The sequence below is a fragment of the Rattus norvegicus genome, chromosome 10 (assembly GCF_021556685.1).
Source record: "Rattus norvegicus strain SHRSP/BbbUtx chromosome 10, alternate assembly SHRSP_T2T, whole genome shotgun sequence".
Classification (NCBI taxonomy): Eukaryota; Metazoa; Chordata; class Mammalia; order Rodentia; family Muridae; genus Rattus; species Rattus norvegicus.
In genome coordinates this window covers 106,096,385-106,112,899 of record NC_141543.1, presented here as the reverse complement: position 1 = coordinate 106,112,899, position 16,515 = coordinate 106,096,385, and the positions used below count along the sequence as shown (strand labels likewise).

At 50.5% G+C, this 16,515-nt stretch overlaps 1 protein-coding gene across 1 annotated transcript in view; it reads right to left on the bottom strand.

Moving 5' to 3' along the window:
• Positions 1-6,705: 6,705 nt before the first annotated feature.
• Positions 6,706-16,515, bottom strand: part of Dnai2 (dynein, axonemal, intermediate chain 2) — a 33,653-nt gene continuing 23,843 nt past the window's right edge. Inside the window, 5 exon segments of the mRNA NM_001007726.1 lie at positions 6,706-7,520; positions 10,191-10,418; positions 12,316-12,462; positions 13,373-13,508; positions 15,146-15,369. Of these exon segments, the coding sequence (NP_001007727.1) occupies positions 7,383-7,520; positions 10,191-10,418; positions 12,316-12,462; positions 13,373-13,508; positions 15,146-15,369 (873 nt within the window). The 3' untranslated portion in view covers positions 6,706-7,382.

The following is a 16,515-nucleotide window of genomic DNA, read 5'->3' as shown; positions in this document are numbered from 1 at the left end:
GACCAGGAGGCGGGGCCAGGAGGGCTCGGCGGGCTCCGCCCCGCCCCCCTGTGCTCCCCCGCCCCCTGTGCTCGCCCCGCCCCCTGCGCTCGGTCCCCTGAACTTGGGTGAGCTGGACGCCTCCACCCAGGATGTTCCCCGGTCCCCTTGCACTACTGTTGCAGCTACTGCTGCTGGTCCTGACGCTTTCTATCAGTACGAGTAGCCCCCAGTCTGAGCGTCCGGAACTCCTCCTGGCCCAGCGGCGTCCGTTTAGTGGCCCCTCCGCACACACCCGTGCCCAGGCTCGCGGCCCCTGGCTGTGTCTTCTGCGCTCCCGACACCCGCCTGGCACGCGACTAGCTGGGCAGAAGCAACCTTGCCTGCGGCCACGATCTTCCGCTGCTCGCCTAGCTGTTACTGGGCGTCTCCAGGGCGCGCCCAGCAGCCTCAAGTTTCCAAGAGCGATGCGGGCATCGCGTGGGTGAAGGCCAGTGCCTAGGGTGTGAGCGGCTGCACCCATTGTCCAGAGGAAGAGAGGATGAGGGAGTGAGAGGGTGGGTGAAAAGCTGGCCCTGCACCCTTTGGCACCTGACTTAGTAGAGTGTATCTTATGAAAAAGTTCCGGGGCTGGAGAGATGGCTCAGTGGTTAAGAGCACAGACTGCTCTTCCAGAGGTCCTGAGTTCAAATCCCACAACCACATGGTGGCTCACAACCATCTGTAATGGGATCAGATGCCCTCTTCTGGTGTGTCTGAAGGCAGCTACAGTGTACTCATATACAATAAAATAAAATCTTAAAAAATAAATTAAAAAAAAAAAAAAGAAAAAGTTCCCTCGGTGTAGGCAGATTAGCAAACCAAGCCTGAGGTCAAAATGGATGGCTTCCAGGAGAGTCCACCTGCAGCCTCAGGTTGCGTTTGGCCTAGGTGAGCTGTGGATGTGGCTCAATACAAGGGTATATGCTTACTTAAAACAATCTGAGGGTCATCTAGATGGCTTGTCCTGTAAGGGAGCTTGCTGTTAAGTCTTACTGAGAACCACATGGTGGAAAGGCCACACCCAACACCCAAATGTTGTTCTCTGTTGTTCTCTACCCTAGTACATGTACATAATACATAAATGTAATTTTTTTTCAAGTATGAGGGCAGGGGGATGCTGGAGAGACAGCTCAGAAGGTTAGAGCACACCTACTTTGGCAGAGGACTGAGTTCAGGCCGCTCACAACTATCAGTCCTATCAGTCACTAGCACCATTAGGTGCACACACACACACACACACACACACACACACACACACCACTAAAAATAGCTCTTTTTATGACAAGGTTCTTGACTTTTTTTTTTTTCAAGACAAGTTTTTTTCTGTGTAGCCCTGGCTGTCAGGAAAGACCAAGCCAGCTTCAAACTCAGAGATCCCCCTGACTCTGCCTCCCAAGTGTTAGGATTAAAGGCAAGTGCGACAGCCACCTGGATTTTTGGTTTGTTTGTTTTTTCTGGGTTGGGGGAGTTTCTTGAAATTAAAACAAACAAACAAAAAACTGGATTGTACAGTTAGTTCTCTATTGTGAACTTCGCAGATGACATCACTTTACAATGTCAAGAGGCTGGCTCCCCGGCCAGGTGGCCAGGTGGAACAATGGATAAACAGTTGCAATTTTCATTCTTGGTAACAGTAGCAACAATAACGCACTCCGGGAGCCCAGTGGAAATTTTCCTCGCCTCAGGAGGCCTGGGCAAAACAGGATTCTAGTCCTACCTCTGCCTTAAACTTGCCTAGCCGCTGAGAGCCTGGTTCTCCTGACCCGTGTGCCTGTCATCTGGATGGTGTTGGAACTCTTCCTGAATGTAATGATCAGTCCTTGGTGTCATCTGTCCCCGCTGAAGCTGAGAGGCCAGAGCTCTTGCAAAGACCAGAGAAGGAGACTCCATGTGTTAGCAATCCAGGAAAGAACTAGAAAAGCAAGCACTCACATCCTTTGGAGCTGTGTCAGCCACCTGGCGGGTCCCCAGAGGTAGAGCACACTGTCAGCCTTGGGACTGGTTTCCCGGGCTTCTCCCAGGAGCTGGTGTCGGGCACAGTTATTAATAAACATCAGCAGGAAGCAGCTAGCACGCATATACATATATATTTGATAAATATATAAACCAAGCTAAGCTTGGAAACCAAAGTCTCCTGCAGGGGGTTCCCAGATATTGCCTGACTCTCTGAGGCTGGTCATTTTGCAAATGGGCCGTACTGCAAAGAGAACCGGTAGTGAGTCCAGAGGGTTTCCTGCCTGTTCATTTTATTTTGAGGTGGGGATCGAGACTGTCCCTGGTCAATTGATTTGGGCTTTGGCTAGTTTTCTTCTTTGTTATCCTTCTGAGTACATAAACCTCCCAGAAGCCAGCCTGTCCTGACTGATGGGTAAAAATAAGCATCTTAGCAGGTATGGCTGTGTGTACCTGTAATCCCAGCATTTGGGAAGCTGAGGCAGGAGGGTTGTGGTGACTTTGAAGCCAGCCTGCCTTATATAGGGAAACCTAGTCTCAAAATGACCACACATACACACACACACACACACACACACACACACACACACACACACACACACACCATTAAAAATAGCTCTTTTTTTTTTAAAACATTTATTATGTATAAGTACATTGTAGCTGTCTCCAGACACACCAGAAGAGGGCATCGGATCTCATTACAGATGGTTGTGAGCCACCATGTGGTTGCTGGGAATTGAACTCAGGACCTTTGGAAGAGCAGTCAGTACTCTTAACCACTGAGCCATCTCTCCAGCCCAAAAAAATAGCTCTTTTTATGACAAGTTTCTTGACTTTTTTTTTTTCAAGACAGGTTTGTTTTTTTTTTTTCTGTGTAGCCCTGGCTGTCCTGAAAGACAGAAACCGGCTTCCAACTCAGAGATCCCTCTGACTCTGCCTCCCAAGTTTTGGGATTAACGGCCTTGGGTTCATGTCTACTCTCAATCTCTTCCACTTGACTTTGGGGTTGTATTAGTTATTTTTTGGTTGTTATGACAAAATTCCCGATGAGAGGTTAAGGAAGAGTTTATTTTGGCTCACAGTTTGGGAGTATAGTCCAACATGGCAGACAAGACATAGCGGCAGGAACAAGAGGCAGACATTATATCCACAGTCAGGAAGAAGAGGAGGAAGAGAACAGGGGAGGGGGGAATGGGAGGAGGAGGCAAAGGAAACTTAGCTCATTTTCTCCTTATTTGGTCCTGGATTCCAACCCTTGGGGATGGTGCCGTCTATGGTCATGGTGGCTCCTCCTTGCTCTGTTAAACCTTTCTGGAAGCATCTTCAGACTCAGCCGTGGGTACCCATGCTGATTCCGATGCTAAATTCATCTCACCTGCCACTGTCCCCTTTCCTCCCCTCTGGTGGATGTGGATGAAGCTCATGAAAATGTCCCCTTCTGTTTTTCACGAGAGTCCTCAACTAGGGAATGTTGGGAAACCACAGGTCAGTCACCATGAATTCACTTGAGCTCAGCCTTTCTGAGTTCATTGAAATCTTCACCCGCTTACTTCACAAGGCCTGCCTTTGCCGATAGAAAAGCCACCATTGCTGATGTATGATTACACGTGTACACCGGTAGACGTGCACACGTGTGCAAATGTGCAATGAAATATGCTCTACGCCACCTGGCTTCCGCACACCCCCTCTCAGGGTTTCAGTCTGTCATCAGTTTTTCATGGAGGGCACCTGACAGCTTTTTCCTATATCTCTGAGAACCCAGGATGCGCTTTCCCGTTATCCTTGTAATGCCCCCTATTTTTCCTTAAAACATCACGCCAGAGGCTGGGGGTGTGGCTCAGCTGATTGAGCATGCACGAAGCCCTGGCTTCCATCACCAGTACAGCATGAACAGGCACGGTGGTACGCACCTGTATTCCTAGCGCTCAAGAAGATTAGGAGTTCAAGGTCATGTTCAGCTACGTTAGTGAGGTCAAGGCCAGCCTGGGCTACATGATATCCTGTTTCAAAGTGAAACAAAACAAAATGCTACTCTGCCCAACTGTCTGTGTGTGTACTGTCCCTGTTCCCAGCACTGTGTGAGTTCATGCTCTGGGAAGGTAGGTCCACATCTATTTTCCTGACATTCCATGGCTGGGACCTGGCTCAGAGCTGAGCAAAGTCACTCAGTAAGCACCCGGCTTGGGTTTATCTGTGTCCCACCCGTTGTCCTTGGCTCCCAGCTCAGTCTCTCAGCTCATCCACAGGCTCCAGCACTCTAGGATGTGATGCTTTCTTCCTCGTGCCTTGGATGGGCACCACTCTCTCACCCTGGGAGCTCATTAGCAGCCATCCACTGCTTCAGCCTTGGGGCCATTCCATCAAGCCCAGGGCCCACTTCATCTGGTTAAAGTTGAAGGGTGATGGGGGCTTCCCTCAGTGCCCTGCTCTTGAGAAAGCGAGTGGGGGTGGGGTGGGGTCCCGTTCCTTTAGGCGGATGGCAACACTGGCGGCTTGTGGCTGCGTCAGCAGGTGTGTTGAGCTGCTGGCTCACTTTTGGATGGGCCAGGAAGCGGCAGGGAGAGATTGAGGGCAGGCTCTCTGGGGTGGTGCCACACACATTCGACGTGGGCCTTCTCTCAGTTAAGCCTTCTTGGGAATACCCTCCTAGGTACATTCAGAGGTGTATCTTCCTAGGTGATTCTGAATCCAGTCAAGTTGACAGTGAAGATTCCTCCTCACAGGAGGAAATAAGACAACAGGTGGTCAGGTGACTGAGACCAGGGAAGGTCATTGCAATAAAACTGGCCGCAGAGACACCATGTGCGCAGAGTTCTGCAGCCCCATTGCCCAGCATGGTCTGTGGCCTGCCTCTCTCTTTTCCTTCCCGCGGTGCATTCTGGAATGCCATGCTATCACAGCGGCACCCTCTGTACCCACGGGAAAAGGATTTTCAGGCTCTGGTGGGTGGCCCACGTTTGCGGGCGCAAACCAAAGGCCAACCTCCCAGAATAGTGAAAGGATGTTCTCCCGCCTGAGTTCGCAGTGGCAGCCCTCACAGGGGTCTGTCAGTGCCCAGGCCAACCAGGAGGTGCGTCCTGCCTCCCAACCCCCAGACCACTCCATCTGATTGAATCTTCTTCTCCAAATTAGGTTTCTGTGCCCTGGCTCCACCTCATTTGGCTTGTTGGTGTGAGGCAGTCTCATGTAGCCCGGGGTAGCCCTTGACCTTGATATGTAGCTAAGGATGAACGTCGGGTTCTCCTGACTCTTCTGAGAGCTGGAATTGCTGGTGTGCTGCTTTAAATGCCAGGAAGAATTCACTCAGCGGCTACATTAATTCACAATGTCCCAGGTGATGCTAGATATCCCAATGGGGCGAGATCCATCCCGTAGAGAATCGCGCCTTTGAGAGGAGAGTCCCTTAGGGCAGCGTGGGTGGTCTCTGGGACTCCCTCTGTCCTCTTACAGTGAGGACAGCTTCCTCCAGCACCCTTTGCCTCTTGCCTCGGTGCAGCAGCAGGCAGGGAGCAGGGCCCCAGCTGAGCCTGCTTGGGACTAGAGGAACTCCGAGTGCAGAGCGCGTGATGTGTGTACCTCAGGATCCTGAGCCACCCTGGGCTGAACTCTCACCTTTGTCATCTACTCTCCAGAGACCAGGCACTTCCCCCTGTCACATTGGTGATGATGTGCAGATGGGAGAAGGTGAGTCCCCTTCCTGGATCCCCATTAAGATTTAACCCTCAATAAACATGATTCATGACAGCTAACATCAAAGTGTCTAGCCAAATGCAGCAACTCATGACCGCTCAGTGCTCTGGGCGAAAGGAATGGCTGGTGCTTTCCTTCCACAAAATGTCCGAACGCTAGTGTGTGGAGCTCAGAGGTCAGCTTTATTGTCATTCCTTGGGGTGACATCCATCTTATGCTGAAACAGGGTCTCTCACTGAACCTGGGGCTCACTGACCCATCTAGGCTGGCTAGGCAGTGAGTCCCGGGGATCTGCCTGTCTCCATCTTCCTAGTGCTGGGATTACAAGTACTTGACGTCGTGTCTGGCTTTTTGTGCATGGGCTCTGGGGGAATCAACCTTAGGTCCTCATGCTTGCACAGCAAGAACTGTACGGACTGAGCTAGCTAGCTCTCTGCCCCCTTGTTATGGTTATTCTCCTCCTCCTCCCCCTCTTCTTCCTCCTCTTCTTCCTCCTCCTCCTCCTCCCCCTCTTCCTCCTCTTCCTCCTCTACTTCTTCTTCCTCCCTTTGAGACAGGGTCCCTCTGTACACAGTGCCTGGCTGTCCTAGAACTTACTTTGTAGACAAGGCTGGCCTTGAACTCACAGAGATCCACTTGCCTCTGTATCCTCCATGGTGAGATTGAAATGCCACCATTCCTGGCCAATAATATTCTTGAAGCGGTCACTTTAAATCTTGACTGTCAGCCACAGACTCCATGACACTCCGGAACTTGTAGTTGTACAAAGTTGTCTCTGAGGTGCCCTCTACCCTAACTACTACTGCATGGAGCCATGTATGGGGCCCAGCCCAAGTGCCTACCCAAAAAGGACTCTTGATAGTCCGTGGCCCACAGTCAACTGCCTGAAGCACCTGTCCCTGCCCCGTGCCTCCCCAGCTGTGATCAGGTAACTCTCCTAGAGCCTTCATGCCCTGGTCAGTAAAAGAAGGACTGCTCACGTGCAAACATTCCAGGAACTTTGGGAAAACCGTAGGAGATCAATGGGAGGCAAGTACCCACTGCTGTTATCACTGATTTAATGTTATGAGAAACATAGCCAGAAAAACCACGTGTGTACAGGGAGGATCAGGTTCACCCTACTCTCCACACCTGGGAACGCCCCTACCGTGCGACCACGTGTCAAGATGCCTCCTGGGAGGTTGCTTGGGAAGGCATTATAGATGGAGATGAAAGTTAGTTCTCTTTTGATTTGCAAGTAGGTGAGAGGGGAAGAGAGAGAGAGAGAGAGAGAGAGAGAGAGAGAGAGAGAGAGAGAGAGAGAGAGAGAAACTTGCCCCTGTGCAGGTGCTCCGGAGGCCCCTGGGCACCAAGGCAAGCTCACAGATGAGCTCTGGAAGCTTCTGGAGAAAGCCATTGGTAACTACTAATTGGATAACCCGTGATAAGCAGAATCTAGGGACCCATCTAATGTCTGACTTGAGGCTGTGTGTGTGCCCCGAGTCTGAGTTAGCCTCAGAGTTGCAGAGGCCAGGGGAGTTAGCACAGAGACAAGTCCTACCCTTTCCCACACTAGAGAAGCATGCACATGGGGCTTGGCCCAGTAACTTGTCCCTGATCTGTCCCCCACCAATGATAACTGAAGAAGGAAACTCAACTTTGCGCTTTTCAGATGAGACGGCATCAAATGGAAGGCCAGCCGTGAGCGCGAAGGGGCAGTGTTGTGGGCAGAGGCTGCCCTAGGGGGCCCCGCCCTCATTCTTTTCATCCATGTCATCTTCACCTGTATCTTCACCCATTATGATGCCGGATTCTTCCTCCTCTCCAGCAATATCTTCCAGCTCATCTTCGCCTTCCACCTCTATACTTGCTTTTTTCTTTTGAGACAGAAACAGAAATGTTGATGAGGGGAGGCCCTCCCTATTTCCCAGAGGTATTCTTCCCCACCCCCCCGACCCTACCCCCTCGCCAAAGCCAATGGCGGGGAGCTGCTTCGAGCCTATAGTGTTCATTCCAAGCTGCCTGACCTGTTGGGTTTCCAGAGTCATGGGATGGGGAAGGCAACAAGAATTTGGGGGATCTAATAGCCAGGCTTCTGCCATTTTTGAAGTGGGTGGCCTTGAGCCTGCTCTGTCTGGGGCACTTGAATGACAGCTTGAGGGGTGGGGCTTAGAGAGAAGGGCGAAAGGATGGGGGGGAGACCCCTTCATCATTGGGTCGGCCTTTCCACCTTCCTTCCTTCCTTCCTTCCTTCCTTCCTTCCTTCCTTCCTTCCTTCTTTCCTTGCTCTGTCCTCATCTCCCCTCCTTTTCTTTCCTTCTTATGAGACTGACTCTTGGAACATAGCAAGAGGCTGGCCTCAAATTCTAGACTTTCCTGCCTGGGCACTACATGGTGCTCAGGTTACTATAGCATGGATTACTCTTTCTGGCTTTGGAGTGATGCTCTCTGACCCTCCCCCCCTTCTCCTCCCCCCAGAATTTCAGGCTAACTGCAAAGACTAAGAGAGGAGGAGGTGTGAGGTGGGCAGGAGAAGGGCTGAGTCTGTGAACTTGAACAGTCTCTGCAGTTCTGCTTCATGTGGACCGGTAAGACTTTGAAAGGGAAGGACTTCCGGGCGGAGGACGCCAAGCGTGCCTATCAACTGCAAGGCGCTTTAATCCTTGCCTTCTGAAAGATAGGTGAGCTGGGAGTGAAGGACAGACAGACAGGAAGGGACTGGGGATCCAGGCTGGACGTCAGAACTCTAGGTCCAGCCTGTGCTATGAATGGGGGTTACCCTTCCTCCTTCGCAAAAAAAAATAGCTCTGTCAAGTGCTCCCCAAATACAAATTACATCACAAGATCACTCCCTGTCCTCAAGCAACAGAAGGGACACAGAGTAAGGATCTCTAGGCAGAAGGGGGTGGGGAGGGACTGGAGAGATGGCGGTTAAATCGGCTCACTCTTCTTGTGTAGAAAGTGTATTCAGTTCCTACCACCCGTGTTAGAGGCCTCATAAACACCACTAACTCCACCTCTAGGGGATCTGACAGCTCCTCATGTATACGTCACCCCTTCTGCCTGGATCTAGGTATGTTGCCGTGACAAGTGTGCATGAGCCCGCCTGGTTTATGGTTTGATATTGAACATGAAACCCAGGCTTTATGAATGGTAGGTAAGCAGCCCACCGACTGAATTATATTATCCCAGACCCCTCTAAATAGTTCTAATGTTTTATTCAGTGTGTGTGTGTGTGTGTGTGTGTGTGTGTGTGTGTGTGTGTGTCACAGCATTGAGTGGTGGTCAGAACATGACTTGTGGGAGTTGATTCTCTCCTTCCTGCACCACATGGGTCCCTGTATTAAGCCATTTTGCTGGCACTGTTATTTGTTTGATTTAAATATGTATGTGCATTTTGCCTGCACGCATGTCAGAATACCACACGCATGTCTGGTGCTCACAGAGGCCTGAAGATAGTGTTGGATCCCCTGGACCTTGAGTGGAGTTATAGAAGTTGTCTGGGGTCCTCTAGAAGAGCAATCAGTGTTCTTAACCACTGAACTATCTCTCCAGCCCCTCCCCTAAATGCTTTTTAAAAAAAAATTTTTTTTTTTTGTTTAACTCTGCATGTATGGCAACAGGCCAGAAGAGGGCACCAGGTCTCACTACAGATGGTTGTGAGCCACCATGTGGTTGCTAGGAATTGAACTTGGAACCACTGGAAGAAGAGCCAGTGCTCTTAACCTCTGAGCCGTCTCTCCAGCATCTCTAAATGCTTTTAAAACAAGGGCCCCTACACGTTCATTTTGGCCTTGGACCTCTGACACAATCAGTCTTGCTCTATAGCCTGGCTTCATCGGTTTCCTGACATCTGGCCTTTGTGGGCCTAGCTAGGCACTTAAGAACAATGTTGCAGATGGAGAAGATACTCTTTCTCTCTGTCCACACACAGAAGGTAACCAGGCACCTTCTTCTTTTTTTTTTTTTTTTTCCTTTTTTTTTTTTTTCGGAGCTGGGGACCGAACCCAGGGCCTTGCGCTTCCTAGGCAAGCGCTCTACCACTGAGCTAAATCCCCAACCCACCAGGCACCTTCTTTACAGTGCGTGCTTCACTTTCCAGATGGCAGCTGAGGGACTGAGAAGGAGAGCGAGAGGCCAGGTAACACAGGTAGAAAATGCTTGTGTGTGAGCTGGGGCCAGGGGCAGAGGCCACATTCCTGATACCTGGTTGGGCTCCATCCTTTCCTCCCATGGGCCTCAAGGCTCTCACTCACACTGTAACCTCAGAGCCCTGACTCCAGGGACTCCATGCATATTCAAGATGAGCCTAGCATGGTGGGGAGGAGCATACCAGGAGGGGCGGAGCTTCGGCCCTGATGCCTCATGGGAGACAAATTACCTCAGGAGATAGGCGTGAGTCTTTCCTCTTACCAGTGGACAGTCAAGTTCCATCCCAGAAAACTACTGGCTCAGGGTTACCCAGGAGGTCAGTAGTTGGGCAGAACTCAGACCTCATGGCTCCCTCCCAGTCCCCAATCTGACCATGCCCCTGCCGAGGTCCTTACAGGTTTCGGTTTCTTCTTCAAGGCCTCTGCCTCCTTCCTCTTCAGCTCTGCGAAGATGACTTCGAAGAACTCCTCCTCGGCTTTGTTGACTAGCTCATCGAGGTCCAGGGCTGTCTCCTCCTCCTTCTGGTCGTCGTCTCTGCCCTCTGCCTTGCCTTTCTCCTTCAGCCGCATCTCGCGGTGTCTGGCCTCTAGGATCTTTTCCCGCCGGGTCTCACGTTCAAATATCTGGGGCGGACAGGGACAAGGTGGGAAGGGAAGTGAGGTGTAGCTAGAAACCCCAGCATAGTCTGGGCTTCTATGGAAATTTGTCCCTGGCGAGGTCTGCTGGGGGTCATATCAAGAGAGGAAGGCTTAACCAGAAATGGTGGTGCACACTTATGATCCCAGTGCTTAGGAGGCTGAGTAGGAGAACTGTTGTGAGTTTGAGGCCAGCCTGGGCTACTTAGCAATACCTGTCTAGGAAAATCTACGCCGGAGATGAGAGATTTATTGGGTATTGAACAATTGTCTATGAAATGAAACGGAAGTCAACACACACGTGTTTACATTCATCAAGTAAATTTTTTTCTTTTCTTTTTTTTTCTTTTTTTCGGAGCTGGGGACCAAACCCAGGGCCTTGCGCTTGCTAGGCAAGCGCTCTACCACTGAGCTAAATCCCCAACCCCTTATCAAGTAAATTTATCTCTGAAAGTTCATCTCCAATGATGTAAATTTTAAAATTTGGGGCTGGAGAGATGGCTCAGCAGTTAAGAGCGCTGACTGCTCTTCCAGAGGTCCTGAGTTCAATTCCCAGCAACCACATGGTGGCTCACAACCATCCAGGATCTGATGTCCTCTTCTGGTGTGTCTGACAGCTACAGTGTACTTATACATAATAAATAAATAAATCTTTAAAAAAAAAACCATTTGATTTCATGTATTTGTATGCAACTGAGCCTAATTGAAATAAACTGTTATGCATGGGGGCAGGGGTGGGGGGAGGACAAAAACTAAGCCAGATATGGTGGCATAGGCCTTTAGGTCCAGTACTCAAGGGGCAGAGACTTGTGGCTCCCCGAGTTCAAGGCCAGTCTGTTCTATATCGGACAAACCAAGACTGAAAAGTAAGATCCTGCCTCAGAACGAACAAATGCACACTTGCACACAGGGTTAGGGATCTCGGTCAGTTGTTGGGGTGCCTGCCTAGCAGAGGTCCCCAAGTATAAACTGGGTGTGGTGACACATTGGCGACAATCCCAGGACACTGGAGGCGAAGTCTGCGAATCTGAAATCCAAGTCAACACTGACTTTGCATTAATCATGGCCAGCCTGGAGCAGGACCACTGAGTTACTCGGTTCCCAGGAGCCCCAGACACAGGCTACAGTGAGGAATGCCCTTAGGATTTAAGACAAGGTGATAGGGGGCCGGAGAGATGGCTCAGCGATTAGGAGCACTGATTGCTCTTCCAGAGGCCCGGAGTTCAATTCCCAGCAACCACATGGTGGCTCACAACCATCTGTAATGGGATCTGATGCCCTCTTCTGGTGTGTGTGAAGATAGTGACAGTGTGCTCATGTTTGTAAATAAATAAATCATTAAATAAAAAGACAATGTGGTGATCCTGGACTTCAGCTTGGTCGTGAGGCCCCAGCCTCAGACACAGCTGAGAGGTTATCCCACCCTGAGGACTAGCAACTTTGATGCCAGTGCCTCCCCCCCACCCCCCGCCATACTGCTGGGGAGTGTACTCCAGGTTGGGGAGAGGGGTAGTGGCTTTCTCTGTAGACATCTGCTAAGTCTTCAACTGAGAGGCTGCCAAGAAGTCCCACTAATTTTTTTTTTTTCCGGAGCTGGGGACCAAACCCAGGGCCTTGCGCTTCCTAGGCAAGCGCTCTACCACTGAGCTAAATCCCCAACCCCAACTAATTTTTATTCCATTAAACCAGCGTGATTTACAGTCTGGGCGTGCCGAGTGACCATGCCAGCACTACTGGATGCAAGCAAGTGAGCAAGGGAAGATCTGACATCTTGGGGACACCAGGCTGCCCTCCCTGGTAATGGCAGCCCATTTTCCCTAACTCGGTCTCTGTGTGACAGGCCGGGTCAGGTCGTGTACATAGTAGGCGTTGCCCAGACACTCACGGAAGAAGCTATGTTCCTCTCATTCCTCTGCAGAGTAGAGAGACTGCTGGAGACCTCCAGCAGAGTGGTTGTTCCGAGCTCAGAGCCGCAGGCGATGAGACACCCGGTGTCCTGAACTCGGAGGCAGAAGAGTGGGTCGTCACATACCTGTTGGAGTCAGCAGAACCAGGTAGATTGGGGAAGAAGATTGAAGTCACAAAAATCTTGGCCCTGTTGGAACACCCCGGTGACACACCCTTCCACAGTGGATGAAGTTCACTCGCTGTGTTAGTCTAGCCGAGTCACCTTAGGGGTCTCTGACTCCCTGCACACCCGTGTCCCCAGTCAGCGGTTCTCAGCTACAGTTTGCTCATAGCGGCTGATGAGGTAGCCGCAGAGAACCGGAATATAGGGATCTGAGAGATTTACAGTTGGAGGGGGGAGAGAATGTTTACTTCTCTTAAATTCTGTCCCGTTTCATGGCTGTTGTTTGGGTCTGGGTCTCATGTAGCCTAGGTTCAAGCCCAGGTCTTGAACTTACTGCTTACGCAGGGGTGACCTTGAACTTCTGATCCTGCTGTTGCAGTGCCACGCCTGCTGTATACCATTGTGGTGATAGGACCCAGGGCCTCATGCGTGCTAGGCAAGTGTCCTACCAACTGATAAACCTGTTTCTTGTGGTGCCGGGTATGGAGCTCAGACTTGAAAGCTAAGCCAGGATTCTAACCACTGCCTGGCACCTCCAGCTCTTTCCTTCTGTTGACATTCCCTAAGGTGATTGATTCTTGCACACCGTCACAGCTGCCAGTCCCCGGATCCCTCGCTTTTGCAGAAACCCATGCTCCCAAGAACACAGCTGGCCAGAAACCCAGACTATTCAGGTGCATATATTATCTCTCTCTCTCTCTCTCTCTCTCTCTCTCTCTCTCTCTCTCTCTCTCTCTCTCACACACACACACACACACACACACACACACACACACACACACACACACACCTGGGTCCATCCAGGAAGGACCCTAGATCACAAGGGCCAGGGTGTACAGGGCGGTCGGGGGCGGGGGGGGCACCATGTGACCTTCAGGCTGAGGGCAGGGTCACACTGCTTGAACACCAAGTCCCAGATGTCCAGGGTCCCATCCATCTTGGTGGTGAAGAAAACCGCTGGTCTCACGGGACTCCAGGCTCCATCAGAGAGGTAAGCCATGTGGTACCTATAGGAGCCAGTGTGGTGAATCAGGGATCCTGTGGTGGAGGGGTGGAGCTTGAGGGCCCACAGCTCCTCTCACTGAGGCTTTCCTAGGGGTTTGGGGTCTCAGTCTTTCTGGGTAGGAAGCTTTCTGGGGTCTGATTTCTAGCCTCACTTGCCTATGGTTTCCAGGCTGAGCTTAACAGGGATCTGGGGGTGCGGCTCTTCCCATGGGCTGGTATTTCCCACAGTGTCAGATCTGATGGAACTGGGATACACTGTGGGTCCCAGGAAGGTCTTGCCCAGAAATTCATTTTTTTTTCTGGGATGGAGGTTTGCTATATTTTTTTTCTGGCCTTCATTTGGATTTCCAAAGATTTGTTTGGTGGACAACTTTGTTTAATAATTTTTAAAACACGTGTGTGTGTGTGTGTGTGTGTGTGTGTGTGTGTGTGTGTGCATGCTTGCCACAACATACATGTGTAGGTCAGAGGACAACTTGGAGGAGTCAGTTCTCTCCTTCTCCCAAGAGAGTTCTGGGGATCAAACACAGATTGTCAGATTGTCTCACCTGGCAGCAAGTGCCTTCACCTCTGAGGCACCTTACAGCCCAAACAAAAAGTCATAGCTCACCGGACAGGGCATGCCTGCTTCTAATCGCCGCACATGGGAGGCAGCGGCAATCGGATTGCTGAGAGTTTGAGGCCAGCCTGGTCTACAGATTGAGTTTGAGGAGAGCCAGGGCTACAAAGAGAAACCTTGTCTGGGGGAGGGGAAGATTCATCCATCAAGGTTGGTCAAAAGTATGTGAAATATCTTTAAACCTCTCTCCCCTCTCCCTCTCTCCCTCTCTCCCCTCTCCCCTCTCCCCTCTCCTCCCCTCTCCCCTCTCCTCCCCTCTCCCCTTTCCTCCCCTCTCCCTCTCCCCATCTCCCCATCTCCCCCTCTCACTTCCCCTCCCCCTCTCTCCCAAACCTATTCCTTTTCTTTCATAGAAGTCCAGCTGAAGCTGGACTAACATTTCAGGACTCCTTTGCTACTAAGTTTGTGAACAGCTGGGCCATAATAGAAAGAAAAAAAACCTGGGGATTTTATGTTTATACTTTTTTTTTCTTTTTTCTTTTTTTCAGAGCTGGGGACCGAACCCAGGGCCTTGCGCTTGCTAGGCAAACGCTCTACCACTGAGCTAAATCCCCAACCCCCCATGCTTATACTTTTTAAAGAGAGGGCCCCACTGTGTAGCTCTGGCTGCCCTAGAATGTGTGTGTGTGTGTGTGTGTGTGTGTGTGTGTGTGTGTGTGTGTGTGTGTCCTGAGACAAGGTCTTTCCTTGTTCTTCCTTTCTGAGATAAGGTTTCTCTGTATGGCCCTGGTCATCGTGGAACTCCATCTGTAGAGCTGGCTGGCCTTGAACTCTGAGATCTGCCTGCCTCTGCCCCTTAAAAATCTGCTAGGATTAAAAGCATGTACCACTTCTGCCCAGCGGCAAGGCAAGGTCTTTCCATGTAGCTCAGGATGCTTCAAACTTGCAATCCTCCTGCCTCAGCCTCCAGAATGCTGGGATTACAGGTATGAGCTACCACGCCTTGTTAGGCTCCTGCTACACCAAATCTCTGGGGTGGGCCCCTGTGTACCCTCTGGTCTTCTGCCACCTTCCCCTTACCGGGTCCACATGATAGATGACTCCCGACTCTCCTCAGACCAGATGCGGGCAGCCCAGTCGCCAACAGTCAGAAAGTTCTTTGGGTAGAAGGGGTTTCTCTGGAGGGCATAGATAGGGCCGTGGTGGCCAGAAAAGGTGCAAACGATCTTCTCCGCTGGCGTCTTGGCCTTGCGGTTGCAGGAGATGACAATGCCTTGTTCAGTGCCCACCATGAACTTGGTTGGCTGTGGAGAGGAAGGCAGAAGAAGACGGTCCGTGAGCTATCACCACTAGGCTGGACCCACGTGACCAGCAGGCTGCCTGGGAACCTCTGCTTCAGCTGTGTTCAGGCTGAGTCCTGTCCCACTCCACGGTCTCATTGGGAAACTTCTTGAGGCCAGCACACTTAATAAGGGTCTCCTTGGCTCTCCTGGGCCTGGAGGGTCATCAGGAGACCCTGCTACAGACATTTCTGTATGTATATTACAATGCAGTGTGTGTGTGTGTGTGCAGTTTATGTGTACAGGATGTGTATATGTGTGTGTGAAGTTTATGCGTATAGTATGTGTTTGTGTCCATGTGTGTGTATGCTGTGTATGTGTATGTGTGTGTGTGCTGTGTGTAGCTTACATGTACAATGTATGTTTGTGTCTATGTGTATATGTAGTGTGTGTGTACATGTGTATACATGCAGTTTATGTGTACAGTTTGTATTTGTGTGGGTATAACTATGTGTATGTAGTATGTGTATGCAATTTGTGTGTATAGTGTGTGTTTGTATGTGTCCATGTGTGTGTATATATGCAGTTTATGTGTACAGTATGTGTTTGTGTCCATGTGTGTGTACAATGTGTGTGTACATGCCTGTGCATGCAATTTATGTGTACAGTGTATGTCTGTGTCAATATGTATCTATACAATGTATGTGTGTGTATACATGCCTGTGCATGCAGTTTATGTGTATGGTTATTTTGTGTGCATGTGTGTCTATGCAGTTTATATGTACAGTGTATGTTTGTATCCATGTATGTGTGTGTGCTTTGTGTGTCCATGTGTACAGTGTGTTATGTGTATGCAGTGTATGTGTATGTAGTGTGTGTGTGCAGTTTGTATGTACAGTGTGTGTGTGTGTGTGTGTGTGTGTGTGTGTGTGTGCAGAAGCCAGAAAAAACTTTGGGTGTCTCCTGCTATCACTCTACCTCACTCCTTTGAAGCAGGGTCTCTCACTGAACTTGGATTCCTGTTTTTCTGATAGGCAGGCAACAGCAAACCCTAATCCTCCTCCTGTCTCCATTTCCCTCACAACCCTGGAGTTAAAGGATAGCAGGCACTTTTAACACAGAGCTAGCCCCGGTAAGCGTCCTGGTAAGGATTTTGGATATTTGTTTATA